Here is a 17,756-nt window from a genome sequence, read left to right as displayed (position 1 = left end):
CAACTTCAGGACCTTGGTACTTGCTCTCCCCCTGGAGTTTTGCACCCACATACCCTGATAACCTTACCTGGCCAGCGGCTTACTAGTCCCCTTTCTAAGTTTTTTTACATTTATTTTTGAGAGACAGAGAGAGACAGAGCACAAGTAGGGGAGGGGCAGAGAGAGAATGAGACACAGAATCCAAAGCAGGCTCCAGGCTCTGAGCTGTCAGCACAGAGCCCAATGAGGGGCTCAAACTCACAAACCGGGAGATCATGACTTGAGCCGAAGCCGGACACTTAACCAACTGAGCCACCCAGGCGCCCCAAGTCCCCTTTCTTATCTCTGTTTTAGTATCCCGTGCTTTTCTTTATCACAGTCCATGATTATTAGTTAATATGTTTATTGACTATCTCTTCCACTAAACTAGGGGATGTCACCATGACTTATTTATGCTGTACATATATCAGAGCCCTACTAATGTTAAGAAACATTTATTGAGGAAATAATAGAAACGACATGAGATAATTTACTCTCATTTTATGCTTCTCTGCTCAAAATCTTCCCATGACTTACACCTCATCCAGAGTCAAAACTAATGTCCTCCCAACCTAGTCCACAAGGCCCTATATGACCCCATTACCTACCTCTCTGACATCACCTCCTCCCATGCTCATACCACTCAAGCCCCACGGACCTCCTTGCTATTCCTCAAACACACTAGACATGGTTCCACTCCAGGGCCTTTGCACTGGGTGTTCCTCCTGCCTGAAACGCTCTTCATTCCAGTTATCTGCATGGCAAATTCCTTCACCTCCTTAATTCTTTATTCCAATATCACTTCTTAAATGAAGTCTTCTCTGACTACCCTACTTATTACAGCAACATTTCTTCCCCTGTTGGTACTCCTAATCCCCCTCACCCTGGTCTACTTTTTGTTTTTCCATTTCCTTTATTATCTCCTTATGTCATCCTACAACTCACTTATATATTTTCGTTATTGTTTGAAGTCTGTCTCCTCTGCCACAATGCAAGCACCACAAAGATAAGGATTTTTGTTTTGCCCAATACAGTTGATCACCAATGGCTAGAACATTACCTGTAAATGGACTTTTGGGGTTGGGGGAGGGGTGACCATAATGTCTTTGATACTTAACCTAGTGGGCGCAAGGTATATCTTCCCAATAGGAGCAGCTAGGGGACTATGAGTGAAGGAAGAAGGAAGAAAAGGCATGGCAGACAGAGAGTAAAGCCAAGGTGGAGGCATAGAAGCCCAGCCCCCCTCCCTAAGGGTACAACCTAAGTCTGGACCCCCTCTCCATTCTGTCTTTTGTCTCCACAGGTCAGTGCAGCCCGGGAGGACCCCATGGGTGGGCAAGAGCTCAGAAGCCCTGCCCCCCTTCCCACCCCTACACCCCAGGTCTCCGCCCCTCAAGCCAGGAGACTCTAACTCTCTTTGCTGTTTATATATATATATATATTATATATAAATATCTATTTATCTGTCTGAGCCTTGCCCCCACTCCACACCCCTCATGCATTAGGGGCCTGACCTTGAGTGGGACCCTCTCCTACCCCCACTGCTTCTCTTGCATCCCTTGGCCCCTCTCTGTTCTCTGGCCCTGTTCCCTGAGGTTGGGGGACTCTGAAAGGGGGACAGGGAAAAAACAGATCTCAGCTATGTGGGGAGGGTGGGTGTGACTTCAGATTCTCTCCCCTCTCTCCCTTCCCTTCTCCCAACTTGGTCTGGATTCCTCCAGCAATGCCTGGACAGGGGCCATTAGGGGAAATTAAACCCTGAGATGGGATAAAGGTAGACTGGTGGACTTGAGATGCAAGGTGGACTTGGAGAGGAGCTCTGGGGTGGAGAGGACTAGTCAGCCATACTGGATCTGGAGTCAGAAAAGGGATGCCCTAGGGCATTCTGGAGTGGGTCTTGAAAGGAGGCTGAGGGCATGGTTCTAGAATGGGTGGAGCCTTGAGTGAGGCAGGGGTTGGGCCCCAAGAGTGGGCAGGATTTGGAGTAGGACAGGATTTTGTGTAAGGGGTGTGACTTGGAACCTGGAGACTGTGTTTGGAAGATCATTGAGGGCATGGTTCTAGAGGGGTGGGGGAAGGCTCCAAAGTGGGCAGGTCTTGTGTTGGGACTCGTCTATGGAAGGGGTGTAACTAGGAACATTCAGGAGAATGAGTTTGATTCTAAAGAGGATAGATCTTGTGCAAGGGAAGAAGTGGGATTCAGGAATGGGCCAAGCTTGAGGTGAGGTCATGGTCTGGGTTCTAGGCAGGACAGGGCTTAGAGTGGGTGTTCATGGTGGTTTCAGAAGGGGCAGCCCACCCTAATGGAGCAGTGAAAAAAATATGTTTTAGAGTGGGCAAGTTTGGCAGTGGGGGGGGGTCAGGAATATCCCTGGCCAAAGCTGGGGACTGAACTGGCCTGGGAGGAGCTAAGAGGTATAGCTGGGAGGGTAAGGGGTGGGACCCAGAGAGAAGCATCCTCCACACCCTTGCCCACCCCCATGATGGGACAGCTAGGTAATCAGAGGACAGAGCCAACAGGTCTGTGGGGCCAGCCCACCCTTCTTCCCCTTTCCTTGCCTCCTCCTTCCTTCCATACCCCCACCCATCCTGGGGTGGTTGGAGACCCGGTCTGGAGTCCCTATCCTGCACCCACTGCTGTGTCTGTGACGTCGGTAGTGCCTGTGATTGTGTGTTGCCACTTTGTCTGGCTGTGGTCCCTCCCCCTCTCCTCCAGACACCCACCCTTTTCCTTGCCCTTCAGTATTGTTTGAAGACCTCCCTAAGGAAGAACAAATAGGATTAATTCTCCTCCCCTAAATAAACTCCTCAACCACCTAGTCCACCCGGCTCTGATTTCTCAGTGTGTCTTTTTGGTGGGGGGGGCAGTGGTGGGGGATGAGAAGAAGGACAGATGGGGGAGAGGTAGAAAGAGGAAGCTCCACCCCTGACCTGCTGGACCTGCCATTCAAGTCACCCCATCATTTTAGGTCCCTCTAGCAGTGTTATGCCAAGCCATATCCTCTGTGAAGCCTCTCCTGTTGATCACTTTAAGTCACACTCTGAGTAGTCCTGCCCAGTGTCCCACTACTGGCAACCGGCTGAATGCTCTATGGTTCAGTTCTAATTCTGGTCCACTAGCCACTCTCCTTCCAAGACTCCGTGGAACCCTGTCTTCAAACCCCAAATGGTCTGAATAGAACCCCTACACTTAATAGGGAGACTTCTCTCTACCTAGCCCACCTCATATTCTTCAGACTCTGCTTTCTTGACATTTTCTTCCTCTGCCCCAGCTGGAGAACTGGGAGACCCAATGGGCTGCAAGGCCAGGAGGCAGGGCACTGGGGTGACTCATTAGTTCATTCATTCACTCATTCCCTGGCTACTCCATGGGGCAGGGAGGGGCGGGAAGTGACTGGGATGTGCATATTGGAGCTGGGTATGGATGAGGTCCCCTGTGCCCATAATAAAAGGCCCAGCTGCCACTGCCACCATGCCTAATTAGAAACCCCTGCCTGGCACCCGAGTCCTGACTGCCGGGTCAGGGACCCCCTCCTCCCAGCCCTGAGGGGCCGTGAAGCCTGACATGTGAAGGAGAGACTCCCAGCTATGGACTGAACTCAGGGAAAGGGATATCTAGCTGGAGAGAGAAAAATGGGAGCCAGGGAGGGAAGGCTGTAGTATCTATTTCTCAGGATTTAGGGGACAAGACAGCTGGGCCTGTAAGGAAGGGGAGGGAGCAGGGAGTAGGGCCTCCCAACCTGGCCTGTGTCTTTAACCTTCTCCCCATAAATATCAAATGGTCCTGGCTCTGATAGAGTTTTGGTGTGGGGGCTATGGGGGTGAATAAAAGTTAGTTCTCTGATGGTGGTGAGGGAGCACCAGCTGGGACTGCGATGGGCTTGGTGATCACACTTGCAGCATTCACTGGGGAGAAAGAGACCCTCGGAAGATCACCAGTGGGGAGGGGGCCAAGAGGTGGCTTTAACCCCTCCTCCCAATAACATCCAAGATAAATGGACATGAAACGCCAGTACAAGTACCCTAGCGCACCACTCCTTGCAGCCAGGTGGCCACTTCTAAGTTCCCCTGCCCCGCATCTCTCCCCCCCACCCCCCCCCACCCCCCGCCTCTTTAGGCCCTAAGATATTCCTTGAGAGGCCATGTGTTACCCTGAGGTTCTGGGAGGCGTGCCTTCTGAGGCCTGGTTCTGGCTCGGGGCAGGAAAGCTGGGGAGCTCTCCTGTACGGCGCTCCTGGGCTGCGTGCCCCTCACCTCTAGGCAGGGGGCGCCTTGGCCCAGGAATGAGTGCAGGCCCAGGAGCGGGCGGTGCTTGGCGCGCTCCTCCCATGCCGGTGTCAGATATACGGAACAGATCTCCCAGGCCGGACGCGCGGTGGCCTGACGGCCCGTGAGGATTCCATCGGCCTGACCCTGCCCGGCTTGACCCTGCCCGGGCGCGCCATGTTCGCGCGTGGGTCCCGGAGGCGCCGCTCCGGGCGCGCGGTGAGCGATACTCCGGGCAGCGGTGGGAGTCAGGGGTAAACTGAGGCCCAGGAGGGGGGCAGAGGATAGGGATAGCGAGGAGGCGCGCCACTGAGGGTTTGGGAATCCCCATCTCCAGATTCCCAGAACAGAGGGGCTGGGGCTGCTGGAAACGTGTGGATGAAGGAATGTGGAGATCTGGTGGCAGCTGCTCCCTAATCGCCTCTCTGCACACTTCCATCAGCACCCCAGGACCTGGTGGTCCTCTCGTGTGAATTCCGGGAGGGGATTCTGAGGGCCAAAAGACTGGGTCATGGAGTCCTGAATTGAGTAAGGACCTCCTGAGCATCTGAGGGAATCTTGTACCTTGGCAGAAAGTGATCTTAGGGGTGAGGTCCTACACTCCTGAGGTGCCTAAATACTAAGGGTCCAGGGATTGGGATTTGGAGTTAGAGGGCTTCCAGGCTTCTACCTGAGCCAGGAGCTTTTTGACTTCCTAGACAGTGGGGCTGCTCTTCCTTTGGAGGGGGTCTTTAAGTGGGGTCTGGGTTTGGTGGTCCAAAGGACCAAAGGCCAAGGCTTCTTGGGGTGGGGATTATTGAATGGATCATGGGCTTCCTGAGATCCTGATCTAGTTCCTTAGGAATGAAAGGGGGGAAGCCAGGGTTTGGGGGAAGGGCTTTGGAAAAGAGGGACAGGGTTCATGTGGGGATCCCAAGTGAGGATGGGGCCTCAGACTCCTACCCTGTGGAATTGGAGTGCTGCTGGCCTCCTGGATGGAGAAGGGGCCAAGATGAGGCCTGGGAGGGACACCCGGATTAGAGTCTCGGTGCTCTGGTGTGGAGAGTGTTCTGAGTTCTGGGGGAGGTGTTTGAGGCCTGGAGGAGTCAGAGGCTGGTGGGAGGTGTCCAAGGCTGGGTGAGGGGGAAGGGAATTCCCTGAAAAGGGGTATATAGGAAGGTGGCCTCAACTTCCCCGCCTCTACCTCAGTTGTGTCCTCCGCTCCTGCACTCCCGGCGCTGTCCCAGCCTGCCCAGCGCTGCCCTGGTGGGACAGGCCCTGGCGTGCGGTCGCGGGCCTGGGAGTGGAGAGGTGGGCGTTGACTTCTCTCTCCCCGCCCCCGCACCTCGTCTGGTACTGCGTCTGCCCTCACCCACTTCAGCCTCCAGAGGCGGAGGACCCAGACCGTGGCCAGCCCTGCAACTCCTGCAGGGAACAGTGCCCCGGCTTCCTGCTGCACGGCTGGAGGTAGGTGACCATCTGAGGGCCTTGTCTTTGTCAGGGCCCCGTCCTCAGGGGAACCCCCAGAAGCTCAGGCCACACCCGTAGGCTTGAGCTTAGTCCATGGAAGCCTCTCAGTTGGGGCAATAGCCTAACGCTCAGACTCAGGGCCCCGCCCCCTGACTCATTCCCAATTGTCCAGTTCCCAGGAAAACTCCACCCACTACATAGCCCCGCCCCCCAGAAGTGTTCTCGCCTGGTTGCCAGTCCATCCCTAGGGAAGTCCTCAGTCCCAGGGGCTGAGCACCATCCACTGACATCCAGCCCCTCTCAGACTCAGAACTCTTCTCCCAGACCCAGTGTCCTATCCTCCCCCTGGAGCCCTGTACCCAAAACGTCTCGTGAAATCCCACAGAACCCACAGCCGGCACACTCAGGCCCTACCCACAGGCTCAGAGCCCCCACCCGCCCACAAGTTCAGACCCAGCACAAGCTAGAGCCTGCCTCTAGGAAAAGTTCCCCCACAATATCCAAAGCCAGTCCTGGAAAGAAACCTCTGAATATGTAACTCCAATCTCAGACTCAGAGCCCCACCTTTATTCAGGCCCACTGCCAGGACAGTCTGACCGAGTCCCAGAGATGATAGTCAGGGGCCACAGCCCCACCTGCAGTTCACAGCCACTCCCTCTGCTCCTCTCTCACCCACAGCAGTCCCACCCCTGGGCCCAGAGCCCTGTCCTGGCTTAGAGTCCTTGCGTGACGATAATCTGTATGTCCCTGCCCCTTATTTGTACTTCCTTGGGGCTGCCAAAGGGTCCAAGTGAGCTACTATGCCTTAGTAATTGACCCCCTTCCCTCTCCCTCAGAAAGATCTGTCAGCACTGCAAATGCCCGAGGGAAGAGCATGCTGTGCACATGGTGCCTGTGGACCTGGAACGCATCATGTGTCGGCTAATCTCAGACTTCCAGCACCACTCCATCTCCGATGATGACTCTGGCTGTGCCTCGGAGGAGTATGCCTGGGTGCCCCCTGGTCTCAAGCCAGAGCAGGTGACCAGAGGCTGCCACCTGCTCCTGTTCTCCAGTGGATGCACACACATGCAGGCACACACATATACACACTCAGGTAGAAACCTATTTGTGGGACCACACTAGGGTGTGTGGTCAAATTGCATGTATCCTTCTGACCCTTATGTAATCTTACAGTGGTCAGCCCCCCACAATTCTCAGGGAACCCTGAGTGGTCATTGAGTGGGTTAATTAGGGCATGTTCACCCCACTCCTATTCTATCTCTTAACTCAGGTCTTATCCCAGCACTTCATTCACCACATCACCATTAGTTAATTCATTCAACAAATAGTTATTGAACACCTACTGCATCCCAGACACTGTTCTAGGCACTGAGGACACAGCAGTGAACAAAACACAAAAAAATACATCCGCCCACATGGAAGTTAGATTCCTAAAGTGAACAACAGCCAATATAAACAAACCTGTAAAAATATGTCAGATGGTGTAAGGACTATGGAATAAAAAAGCAGGGAAGGAGTAGAGAGAAAGTTAGAACTGTAAATAGGGTGCCCAAGTCAACCTCTGTGAGAATATGATGTTTGGGCTTCCTGAAGGAGGTAAAGAAGTAAGCCATGCAGATACCCAAGGGTAGAGCTATCCAGGCAAAAGGAAGAGTTGATGCAAAGGCCCTGAGGCAGCAGCATTCTTGGCACGTGTGAGGAACAGTGAGGAGACCAGTGTAGCTAGAACAGTGAGTGACTAGGAAAGTGGGGGGAGGTGAAGTCCAAGAGGTGGAGGGGGGTCATGGAGACTTTGACCTCTACTCTGAATGAGGGGGAAGCCACGAAAGTGTTGTGAGCAGAAAGGGATGTGGTTTGTTTTAGGATTAGCAGGATCCCTCTGACTGCTGTGTGTAGAACAGACAAAGAGTAAGGCTGGAAGCGGTTGGGGGGGGGGGCGGAGGCAGTGAGGGAGAGGCTACTGGAGTAGTCCTGTGACTGATGACAATATTGGCAGTATAAGTAGCAAGTGGTGATCAGATTGCAGATGTTTCACAAGCAGAGCTAAGAGGATTTGCTTGTGAATATGTGAGAGAGAGGAGTCAAAAATGACCTCAAGGATGGATGGATTAACTGATGTGGGACCGGCCAAGGCCGGAGCAAGTTGAGGAGTAAGAACATAAATTTGGGTTTGGCCATCTGGAGTTTGAGATGCTTGTTAAAGGTTTGAGTGGCCATGTTGCTGGGATCTCAGGGGAGAAGTCACAGGGCTGGAGGTATGCATTTGTGAGGCATTAGCCATGACGTGGTATTCATAGCCATGAGGTTGGACATGATTCCCAAGGGACTGAATGTAGAGAGAGTCAAGAAACCCAAGGATGAGCCTGAGAACCCTCCCACATTTGGGGCTCAGCTATTTGAGGAGGAACCAAAAGGGAGACAGAGAAGGATCAGCCAATAAGGTAGAGGAAACCCAAGACAGTGTGGTATTCTAGAAGCCAAGGGAACAAAGTGTTTCCGGGATAAGGAAGTGATCAACTGTGTCCAGTGCTACTGATGAGTCCAGTTGTTATAGGGCCTGAGACGTCAACTGTGTCCAGTGCTACTGATGAGTCCAGTTGTTATAGGGCCTGAGACGTGAACAATGATTTTAATGGTGTGCACCTTGTCAATGACCATGACAGGAACAGCTTTGGAAGAGGGGCAGGGATGGAAGGGGTGGGGAAGCCTGACTGAGGTCGGGTCTGGAGACAATGGGAGGAGAGGAAGTGGACACAGTGAATGCACCCAACTGCTATAAAAGGAAAGAGAATGGTGGAAAGGAAAGTGGGGTCAAGACCTGAAAGAACTTACAGTGTATTTGGGGGGTGATAGAAATGATCCAGACTGTAGGAAGGGGAGATGGAGAGTGTCACTAGACATTCCCTTGTGATGACTTTAATTTTCTCAGAGAAGTAGGGTCCCACCATCTCACTGTATCACAACTCACCCCTAGTCTCAATCATTGTCTCCCATTCCCCATGTCCTCCCAGGTATACCAGTTTTTCAGCTGCCTCCCAGAGGACAAGGTCCCCTATGTCAACAGTCCCGGGGAGAAATACAGGATCAAGCAGCTGCTGCACCAGCTGCCCCCACACGACAGTGAGGTGAGGAGAGAAAAGACAGGAAGGGCATGCCAGGTCGGGGTGGGGAGGGCACAGCCTGAGCAAATGCTAAGCAGCTAGAAAGAAATGGACAGGGCCAGGGGCACCTGGGTGGCTCAGCCGGTTAAGCATCGAACTTTGACTCAGGTCATGATCTCACAATTTTGTGAGTTCCATCCCCGTGTTGGGCTCTGCGCTGACACTGCGGAGCCTGCCTGGGATTCTCTCTCTCTCTCTCCCTCTCTCCCTGTCTCTCTATCCCTTCCCTGCTCACACTGTCTCTGTCTCTCTCAAAATAAATAAATAAAACATTTTTAAAAAAAGAAATGGACAGGGTCAGAGGAGGAAAGGTAAGCTGATCTGAGGTGAAAGGTCTGGACAGACAGGGACAATCAGGACATTCCTTGGCAAAACCACAGCTGAGCCTCGGGAGAAGAGGTAAGGGGTGGGAATTTCAGGCAGGAAGTAACATCCATAGAAAGACCTTGAAGTGAACTCTGAGCTGAGATGAATTCTGGAAGGTGGGGAGGGGCAGGCATCATGGAAGGTGCCTGGAAGACCTTCCTACCCCAGGCACAGTACTGCACAGCACTGGAAGAGGAAGAGAAGAAAGAACTCAGAGCCTTCAGCCAGCAGCGGAAACGAGAGAATCTGGGGCGCGGCACTGTGCGCATCTTCCCCGTGACCATCACTGGAGCCATCTGTGAGGAGGTGAGCAAGGGAGGGCCTGGGTGAGTGAGTAGTGCCTTTGTTCCAGGCCCTGGTAAGATGAGGCCTGCCACTTAAGCCCTAGTGGTCTGTCTCTAATGTCCTCTCTGGTGGATGGGGTCTTTTCCTCCTATCCCACTGTTAGGCATGGACCATCCCTTACCACCTCCCTGGCCAGCAAGGTCTGTCTGTAGGACCCCCTGGTGGACAGAGCCTATTCCTCCCATCTCACTGTTGAGTGTGGTCTGTCTCTCGGGAGGCTCTAGTGGACCTTCTCTATTAGTTCCCTCCACTCAGTGGATGTGAGGTGTGGGCTGACTCTCTGGTCCTCTTGTGGTTGCAACATGTCCTTAAGAACTGACCCCCAGTAGCAGGACCTGTCTGTAGGGCCTAGTGGTGGGTCAAATTTATCTTCAAGGCCCCTCCTGGTAGGTAGAGCCTGACCCTAAATCCTACTGTTAGGATCTAAGGTGAGGTTTGTCACTAAGTTTCCCCCACTGGGCCAGGCCTCTTTGATTTCCCCAGCTCCCTAAAGCCAAGATTTGCCTTTAAGGCCACCCATGATTAGAAGGGCCTGTCTCTATGGTTTCCCCCAGGAGTAGGGTCAGTCTCTAAGTACCCTCCCCTGTAGGCAGGACCTGTCTCAAAGTTACCCCACTGGTGGAACCAGTCACAGAGGTCTGCCATGGGGATGGCCCAAGTGCGACCTGCATGACTTGGCTGACCCCATCCATCTGACCATCTTGGTGGCAGTGTCTATCTGTCATTTGGCAGTGTGGGAAGCAGATTGGAGGTGGGGACATCGCAGTGTTTGCCAGCAGGGCAGGCCTGGGTGCCTGTTGGCACCCACAGTGTTTTGTGTGCTCCACGTGCCGGGAGCTGCTGGTGGACCTCATCTACTTCTATCATGCTGGCAAAGTCTACTGTGGTCGCCACCATGCTGAACGCCTGCGCCCGCGCTGCCAAGCCTGTGATGAGGTTCGTGCCTCTCTACCCAGGGGTGGGAGTGGAGGGTGGGCAGGGCCACGGGCAGGCCCCTCTGATGGCCAAGGTGGCCTGTGTCCCCCCCCCCCCAGATCATCTTCTCCCCTGAATGCACCGAGGCTGAGGGCCGGCACTGGCACATGGGTCACTTCTGCTGCTTTGAATGTGAAGCATCGCTAGGAGGGCAGCGCTATGTCATGCGTCAGAGCCGCCCCCACTGCTGTGCCTGCTATGAGGCCCGCCACGCGGAGTACTGTGATGGCTGTGGGGAGCACATCGGTGGGTGAACGTGACATTGAACAAGGGGACAGATGGACAGCTGGGCCATAGCACCACCCCAGCAGGATCCTCCGTTAATATTCCATGCTTTCAGTCTAGTGCCAGGACCAAAGCCCTATACCCTTCAATGCAAATCTCTCACCGGTATCCCCCGTTATGCCGTACTTTCTAAACCCCACCTGCACAACACTAGGCACCACGACACATCTAGGCCCACTTCCAGAGTTCCCTCTAATTCCCAGCCCCTCCCCCCCCTTAGTCCCTCAGCCAAAGCCCAACTCCCCCAAGCTGTGCCCTATTCTGTCAAGATTCCTCCTACCTTCTAAACCACACCCTACCGTCTAAGACCCACTCCTTTCCCACCAAGGCCCCGCCCTACCTTCTTCTAAGCCCTGTTCCCACCACCCTGGTCTTTTCATCAGGTCTGCCTTCTGCACTGCATGCACCAGAAGCCACTTCTTAAAGTTGAAGCCTGACCCACATCTTAGAGTCCAATGCCAAGCCCCAACTCTGGGAGGGAGCACCCTAGGAAAGAAAGGGAAGGAGGAAACAGTTTCCAGAAAAGAAGGGATGAGGAAACTCAGGGCAAAGCCCAAAGCTCGGGTTTCCTGCTTTCTCCAGAGAAGAGCCCCATTCTGAAGAGTTGGGGGAAGGAGGGAGTCTTGGGACACCCTGCCTCAGATTCCCTGCCTCTTCCCAAGAAGGGCCCATTCAGAACGGGTGGGGATATGCCTGATGACCCTGCCTCAGCTTCCCCATTCTTCGGTCTCTGCAGGCCTGGACCAGGGGCAGATGGCTTATGAGGGCCAGCACTGGCACGCCTCAGACCGCTGCTTCTGCTGTAGTCGCTGCGGGCGAGCCCTGCTGGGCCGCCCCTTCCTGCCACGCCGCGGCCTAATCTTCTGCTCGAGAGCCTGCAGCCTGGGGTCGGAGCCCACGGCTTCTGGGTCCGGCCGCCGTAGCTGGAGCGCGGGCACAGTCCCCGCGCCTCTTGCAGCATCCACGGCCTCTTTCTCTGCTGCGGAGGAGGCGTCCGAGACCTCCACCAAAGGCACCAGCACGGAGCTGGAGCCTGGTGAGCTAACCCTCGAGCCACGCCCAGCCTCTAGAGCCACGCCCAGCCTCTACTCGTCCCTCCGCCTCAACCCTGGCCCCCTGAGCTCGATTCACCCAGGCCTTCACCTGGGGCATCCCCGGCCCCGCCCCCATCTCAACCCTTGTTCCATCCCCAAACTAGGTCTCGTCTCCAGCCCAAACTACACCCCCCCGTGAACCCTGGCTCAGTTACAAGGCCAGTCCCCTAGCCTCAACTTGTTCCTGCTTGAGCCCGAGTTGTTCCTCCTTCCCTCCAAACTCTCGACCCTCCACCCTCCACGCCCAGGCCCCGCCCCTATCCTAAGGCAAATTTGGTCTGCTTTAGCCCATGCCACGCCCCTTCTATCAGAAGCCTAGCTCCCATTCCCTCCACCCAGAGCCTGCCCTAGGCCTCATATTGCCCAAATTCCCCACCTCGCTGCCCCCCTCCGACCCCTGTCCCCACTTTCCCAGTCCCGATGGGGGAAAGCAGAGAAAGCCTTTCCACAGGCCTCCCCTGGGTGGTTGGGGGCGGGGGGAGATAACAGGGAGTTGCTCCATCTCTCTTTTCAGTTACAGGCCCCGAGGAGCCAGCCCGCTTTCTGAGAGGGGCCCCCCACCGCCACTCCATGCCAGAGCTGGGGCTCCGCAGTCCTCCCGAGCCACCCCCAGGACCCCCCAGACAGCCAGACCCGAGCCCGGAAGATGGTGCCTTTGGTCGCCAGAGCACCCCTCGTGTCAGCTTCCGTGACCCTCTGGTGTCCGAGGGAGGCCCGCGGCGGACCCTGAGTGCGCCCCCAGCCCAGCGTCGCAGGCCACGCAGTCCCCCACCCAGGGCCCCCACCCGTCGCCGACGCCACCACCACCACAACCACCACTATCACCGCCGCCAATCTGGCAGATATCGCCACCACCAATGTGACTTGGGATCAAGATCGGACTCAGGATCTTGTTCCAGCTCACCTTCTAGCCCCAGTTCTGAGTCCTCAGAGGAGGATGGCTTCTTCCTAGGGGAACGCATCCCGCTGCCCCCGCATCTGTGCAGGCCCCGGCCTGCTCAGGACAATGCAACTGGAACCCCTAAATCCCCATCTCCACAGCTCTCCGGGAACTCACGCCCAGGGATGCCTCGCCAGGCCAGAGACAAGAACTGCATCGTGGCTTGAAGGCAGTGTAGTCCTGGAGGGCTCCATTCTCAAGTCCGAGTAGATGACCCCATCCCCCAACCTAAATCATAAATCCTCTTCCTCCTTCATCTGTTTTTTGTTAATGGAGTAATTTAATATTTGTTGTAAAACAGGCCTGGCTTCTTTACCTCCTTGCTCCAGCTGTCCTCCTCCCCAATTTTGCCCCTCCTGATGCTTGAGATTTATCCACATTTGATCAAAGGATTAATTTATTCATTACCATATGTTCTAACAATCTCTTTATTTATCCCTCCACAGAACCACCACCCACACTGAGGAGTTTTTTTGGTGTGGGTCACAACCTGGGACCTAAAATCTCAAATCTGAGGCTCCCTCCTCCCTCATTTTGTGGCTTAAGTGGGTGTATAGTCCAGGCAGAACAGGTGTCTCCTTTTGGATACTGCAGAAGGAAGGGGGACATAGGCACACCCATAAAAATGGCCACACCCAGGAGGGATTGGCAGGTAGGAAAATAGATTCTCCCGATAAAGGCACTTTTACTTCAAATAAGGGACTGGAAGTTGGCTGGGAGTGCTGTAGGAGCAGGAGGGAGTTATTTCCATGGAAGTGTTATTTGCAGGTTGCAGAGAGAAATGAAGGGAGTTCACCTACACCGGGCCATCTGCAGGGTCTGCAAGTGAGGAAAAGAGAGGAAAGCATTGGCTGGATTCATACGCCTATTTACAGACAAGAGTACTGAAGCTTATGGTACTTACTGGCACTAAAGCCATCAGTACCAATAAGGGGCATTCATGCCCTTGGGAGACCCCTTTCCTTCTCTCCTCAGCCCCCTAAGCAACACTCCCCCCCCCCCACACACACACACTTACCAGTAGGGGCTGCTGTATGTCTTTGCTGCCGCAAGGGGAAGGTGATGTAGGCATCATAGCCAAAGAGGCATGAAACAATTAGGCCCAGTACCTGAGGGTGGCGATGGGAGTAAGTGAGGTTGGATTAGGTTGGTCAGCTTACTCAGGCTTTTGCTTCTTTGTCCACCACCTCCAATGACTGCCCTACACAGGGATGGTGACTAAAACCCAGATCAGGAAGCCAGAGAGCCCCAGGGAAAGACCAGGAGACTGAAATCTACCCTACCCTCCCTCCTCCTAGACCCTCCCAACACAGGGAAACCACATGGTGGCCCCACATGTTGGTGGCACCATTCACACTGTACATTTGAGACAAAGTTCTAGCAGATGATAGTCTAATGTATTGACAAAGGGGCTGCCTCTTTGCTCTTCCCACAAAGGTCCCTGTGTTGGACAAAGTATGGCCTTTCACAGCAAATGGTGATCTTGGGAGGAAAACCAGGGCCTGGGCCAGACTTTCCTGTAGGCTCTGAGGACAAGTGTGGCCTGCTAGGGGTCACACACTTTCTGGCAAAAACAGGGGCAGAGATGGCCCCTGGATTCTCAAACCCCTCTCTCTTTACTTTAGAGCTGCCCCTGCAGCTTTTACCCCTGCGATGATTTTGGAGGCATTTCCTCTCTCAACCAGGACAACAATGGAGGTGATCAGGTAGAGGATGGCCGCTATGAGGGTTCGGAAGAAATCCTGTGATGTGTAGAGAGAAGAGGGAAGTCAGCATCCAGAGTTACTGGGACCATCCCACCTGCCCAGGTCCCTCCCTAACCACGCCATTTTCAGCCCCCTTCTCACACTCCAAGGCCAGTTGATGATCTGTATCTTAGTGTGCACGTCACACATGTAGATGACAAAGAAGATAGTAGCAAGGATCATTTCAACCACCGACAGGGAGGAGTATCCTGGTGTGGAGGCACTGAAGCAGATCAGAATCACCAGGCAAAATATCTGGAAGGATGACAGGGGAAAGGGGGCCTATGATCAGTGCCCATCAGGGCTGAGGGGATTGATTTAAACTGAAGGTCTTAAACTCAGATGCCTACCAGGACTGGAAAGATGACAAATAATAATCGCTAAACATTTATTGTGCGCTCATTGTGTCTCAAAGGTTCTTCTTCTAAGAGCTGTACAAATATTAATTTACTTAATTATCACGACAACCTAATGAGCTGGGTACTATTAGTATCTTTATTTTACAGGTGAGAAAAGTGAGCTCCAGAGAGGTTAAGTGACTTGCCCAGGGTCACCTAGCTAGTAAGGGGTAGCGTTGGGTGCCTCAATTTCGCCCCTTTTCCCTTCCAGCATAGGGGCGGGCTGCTGGGAGTGGTGCAGCCAGGTGTTTTGTGAGTACTGCTGGCGCCAGCTTCAGGGCCTTGACAGGGGCGGGACCTGCGGTTCCCTCGGCAACCCTTTTGGGAAGCGGTGAGAATGACCGGAGGGGCAGGGCTGTGTTAAAGGCGTCGCACCCCTTTTACAAGTGAATCAAAGGCGGCGCCCACTTTGAGGGAGGTAGGAAACCCAGGCTCCCGAGCGGCCGGAATAGCTAAGGACCTCCGGCCCGACCACAGAAGGGTGAGGAAGAACTGGTAAAAGGCGGACCGTCCTACCCCGAAGGACCAGCTCTCAGGGCCCCACCCCAACAGGCCCCGCCCCTGGGCTCCCGGCCAGCCCGCCCGCCTGTGCCCAGGCCGCGCCACGCCCTGCCACGGGAGGCCCCCCACCTCCCAGCCCCCTAGGATCCCTCGGTTGAGCCCACCGATGTGTCCACGCGGTCTCCCTCCACAGGGCCCCCCATATGCTCTATGGACCCCTTGCGTCACCCCGTGGCCCAGCAGCTCCTGACCACCTTCTCCAAACCCCACGGACTCGCCCCGAGCCCCCAGTTTCGGGCTTCTGCCGCTAAGTCACCCACCCACCCTCCCTCACTGGGGAGCGCCTCCGGGCCCACGTCTGCCTCACCTGGGGTCGCTGGGCTACGCGTGGTCCAGCCACCCCACCCCGCCTTTGCCCACCCGCCTATCCCGGGACGCTCACAATCTCAGCCAACAGGAGAATTCCCTTTCGGGTGCGCGAAAAGTTGGTGCAGGCGGCCCAGCAGCCGGGAGCCGAGAGGCGCTCGGAATCCGCCATCGGGTGCGCTGGAGTCCCTAGGGGCGCAGAGTATCTACTTGCTTGCTCGTGGATTGGGGGACGCTGCACACCCTGCCGTCTTGCCCGCCGTCTGGACGGGAAGGGGGCCCCCGAGGCGAAGGAGGGAGTGAATCACCTCGCAGAGCAGAAGCGGGCGGGGCCGGAGGGGGCCGGGCCAGGTGGCTGCCGCCCCGGAAGCCCCTTTGCCCCGCCTGCCAAGGATACTCCCCGCCTGTCTCATAGCCCCCAGGGCGCCCCACCTCCAGAGGCGCCAGCCTTTGAGGCTTGGCAGTGCGGGGTACCAAGTGCGGTAATGGCGGTAATGGCGAGACCTTTCGCGCTTTCAGAATAGGAATGCTTTCGGTGCTGACTCAATTCGGAACCGCGGGGATCTGGTTTTGGTGGGAGGAGGGGGGGAGGTATGACTCCGTTTCCTTAGCTGTAAAAATGACTGAGGGCATGGTTAAACCCATGTGTGTTTCCAGAATTCTGAATATTTCGGATCTTAGTTGTGTGTTTCTTGACACTCTCAGCGAGGTTTGAGGCTGCTCCGTTAAAAAACACACACACACACCTTAATATTTCTTCAAGAAAAGGTGTGGATGTCGTTTACAGTAAGTGGGATAAGTCAAAACTGAAAATTGTGCCTCGTTAAGTCAGGTCAGGTTTCGTAACCAAATGGTTCCCAACATGTGCTTTTTGGACTTCAGAATTTCGGATAAAAGACCATGGTTGGTGGAATAAACCTCCTAGCAGTGATGGAAATGAGACTGTGCTAGCGCACCGGCTAAAACAGAACAGGGCTTGGTGAGCATCAAGCTGCTCAGTAAATCGGGACAGATATTATTAACAGTGTCACAGCCCAGGGTCTGATTCTCTGTTCTGCAATCCTAGGGAAGCCCTGGCCCTAAGTGCTGGGCCTCCATTTCCTGGTTCTAAGGAGAGCAGCCACCAGCACAGCCCTTGATGAGGAATGGGGAAGGATCATGGATTTCTTTATTGCTGGAAGTTTGACACGATGAGAGGAAGGCTCCTGGGGTGCCAGTCTGGGTGACAATGCTGATGACATTTGAAGTGTGTCATCCTAAGTGAGCAATTTCTCCTGACTCAGCCTTGATTTCTGCATCTGAGACATACACCTGGTCACGGGAATCTGGATATCCATGGAGATGTGCTGAGGATCACACTATCCAGACTGGACTTGGTTTTATTCTCACCCCATTTTAGGAGGGAAGAGTTGTAGCTGGAAGGCCAGGACAGTTCAACACAAGGACCTGCCTGTACCCCCAACCTGGGGCCCCTCAAAACCAAGGAAGGGGCACCCCTCTGTCAACCCAAATTGCTGAGAGTGGTTGGGTGGTGGAAGGAATGAAGCACATTTCTCCCACCCCTGAATGTGTGCTTTCAACTTTGTGAGGACATGTCTGAGATTCTAGAACAAAACAAACTCTGCTCCACCTCAGGGCCTTTGCACTTGCTGTTCCCATGGCTGTCAATGCCCTTCCTCAAGCTCTTCATACATTTGGCTTCTGGTCATTCAGGTACCAGCTCAAATGTTATGTCTCCAAAGAGACCAGCAGCCCACCATCATCACCTCCACCAACATAACCTCCTTTTGTTATTTTTATAATTCTGGCCTCTGAAGCTATCCTTTATTTATTCATTTTCTTGT

General features: G+C 54.4%; 2 protein-coding genes across 2 annotated transcripts; one reads left to right on the top strand and one right to left on the bottom strand.

Moving 5' to 3' along the window:
• The first annotated feature begins 4,387 nt into the window (after positions 1 to 4,387).
• On the top strand, positions 4,388 to 13,211 carry PRICKLE3 (prickle planar cell polarity protein 3). The gene is made up of 9 exons (XM_042974726.1): positions 4,388 to 4,503; positions 5,645 to 5,730; positions 6,570 to 6,753; positions 8,748 to 8,861; positions 9,432 to 9,569; positions 10,341 to 10,544; positions 10,643 to 10,829; positions 11,605 to 11,904; positions 12,477 to 13,211. Exons 1-9 carry the CDS (start codon positions 4,462 to 4,464, stop codon positions 13,067 to 13,069), a joined length of 1,848 nt encoding a protein of 615 aa, XP_042830660.1. The 5' UTR covers positions 4,388 to 4,461; the 3' UTR covers positions 13,070 to 13,211.
• A 101-nt stretch (positions 13,212 to 13,312) lies between these two features.
• PLP2 (proteolipid protein 2) lies at positions 13,313 to 16,252 on the bottom strand. Its single transcript, XM_042974727.1, has 5 exons — positions 15,989 to 16,252; positions 14,750 to 14,902; positions 14,549 to 14,644; positions 13,921 to 14,011; positions 13,313 to 13,721 (listed from the first exon to the last, which is right to left on the bottom strand). Exons 1-5 carry the CDS (start codon positions 16,082 to 16,084, stop codon positions 13,699 to 13,701), a joined length of 459 nt encoding a protein of 152 aa, XP_042830661.1. The 5' UTR covers positions 16,085 to 16,252; the 3' UTR covers positions 13,313 to 13,698.
• Between the last annotated feature and the right edge of the window lie 1,504 nt (positions 16,253 to 17,756).

This window comes from Panthera tigris, chromosome X (genome assembly GCF_018350195.1).
Source record: "Panthera tigris isolate Pti1 chromosome X, P.tigris_Pti1_mat1.1, whole genome shotgun sequence".
Lineage (NCBI taxonomy): Eukaryota > Metazoa > Chordata > Mammalia > Carnivora > Felidae > Panthera > Panthera tigris.
This window is presented reverse-complemented; position numbering and strand designations above follow the sequence as displayed.

What these genes read in the sequence shown, in the direction of transcription:
- PRICKLE3 (XM_042974726.1), top strand. Translation starts at nt 4,462, where the DNA reads ATGTTCGCGCGTGGGTCCCGGAGGCGCCGCTCCGGGCGCGCG. An exon ending in CTGGAGCCATCTGTGAGGAG is followed by an intron (nt 9,570 to 10,340) that starts GTGAGCAAGGGA and finishes GTCATTTGGCAG; the next exon opens with TGTGGGAAGCAGATTGGAGG. An exon ending in GCTGCCAAGCCTGTGATGAG is followed by an intron (nt 10,545 to 10,642) that starts GTTCGTGCCTCT and finishes CCCCCCCCCCAG; the next exon opens with ATCATCTTCTCCCCTGAATG.
- PLP2 (XM_042974727.1), bottom strand. Translation starts at nt 16,084, where the DNA reads ATGGCGGATTCCGAGCGCCTCTCGGCTCCCGGCTGCTGGGCCGCCTGC. An exon ending in TCATCAACTGGCCTTGGAGT is followed by an intron (nt 14,645 to 14,749) that starts GTGAGAAGGGGG and finishes TACACATCACAG; the next exon opens with GATTTCTTCCGAACCCTCAT. An exon ending in ACATACAGCAGCCCCTACTG is followed by an intron (nt 13,722 to 13,920) that starts GTAAGTGTGTGT and finishes CCTCACTTGCAG; the next exon opens with ACCCTGCAGATGGCCCGGTG.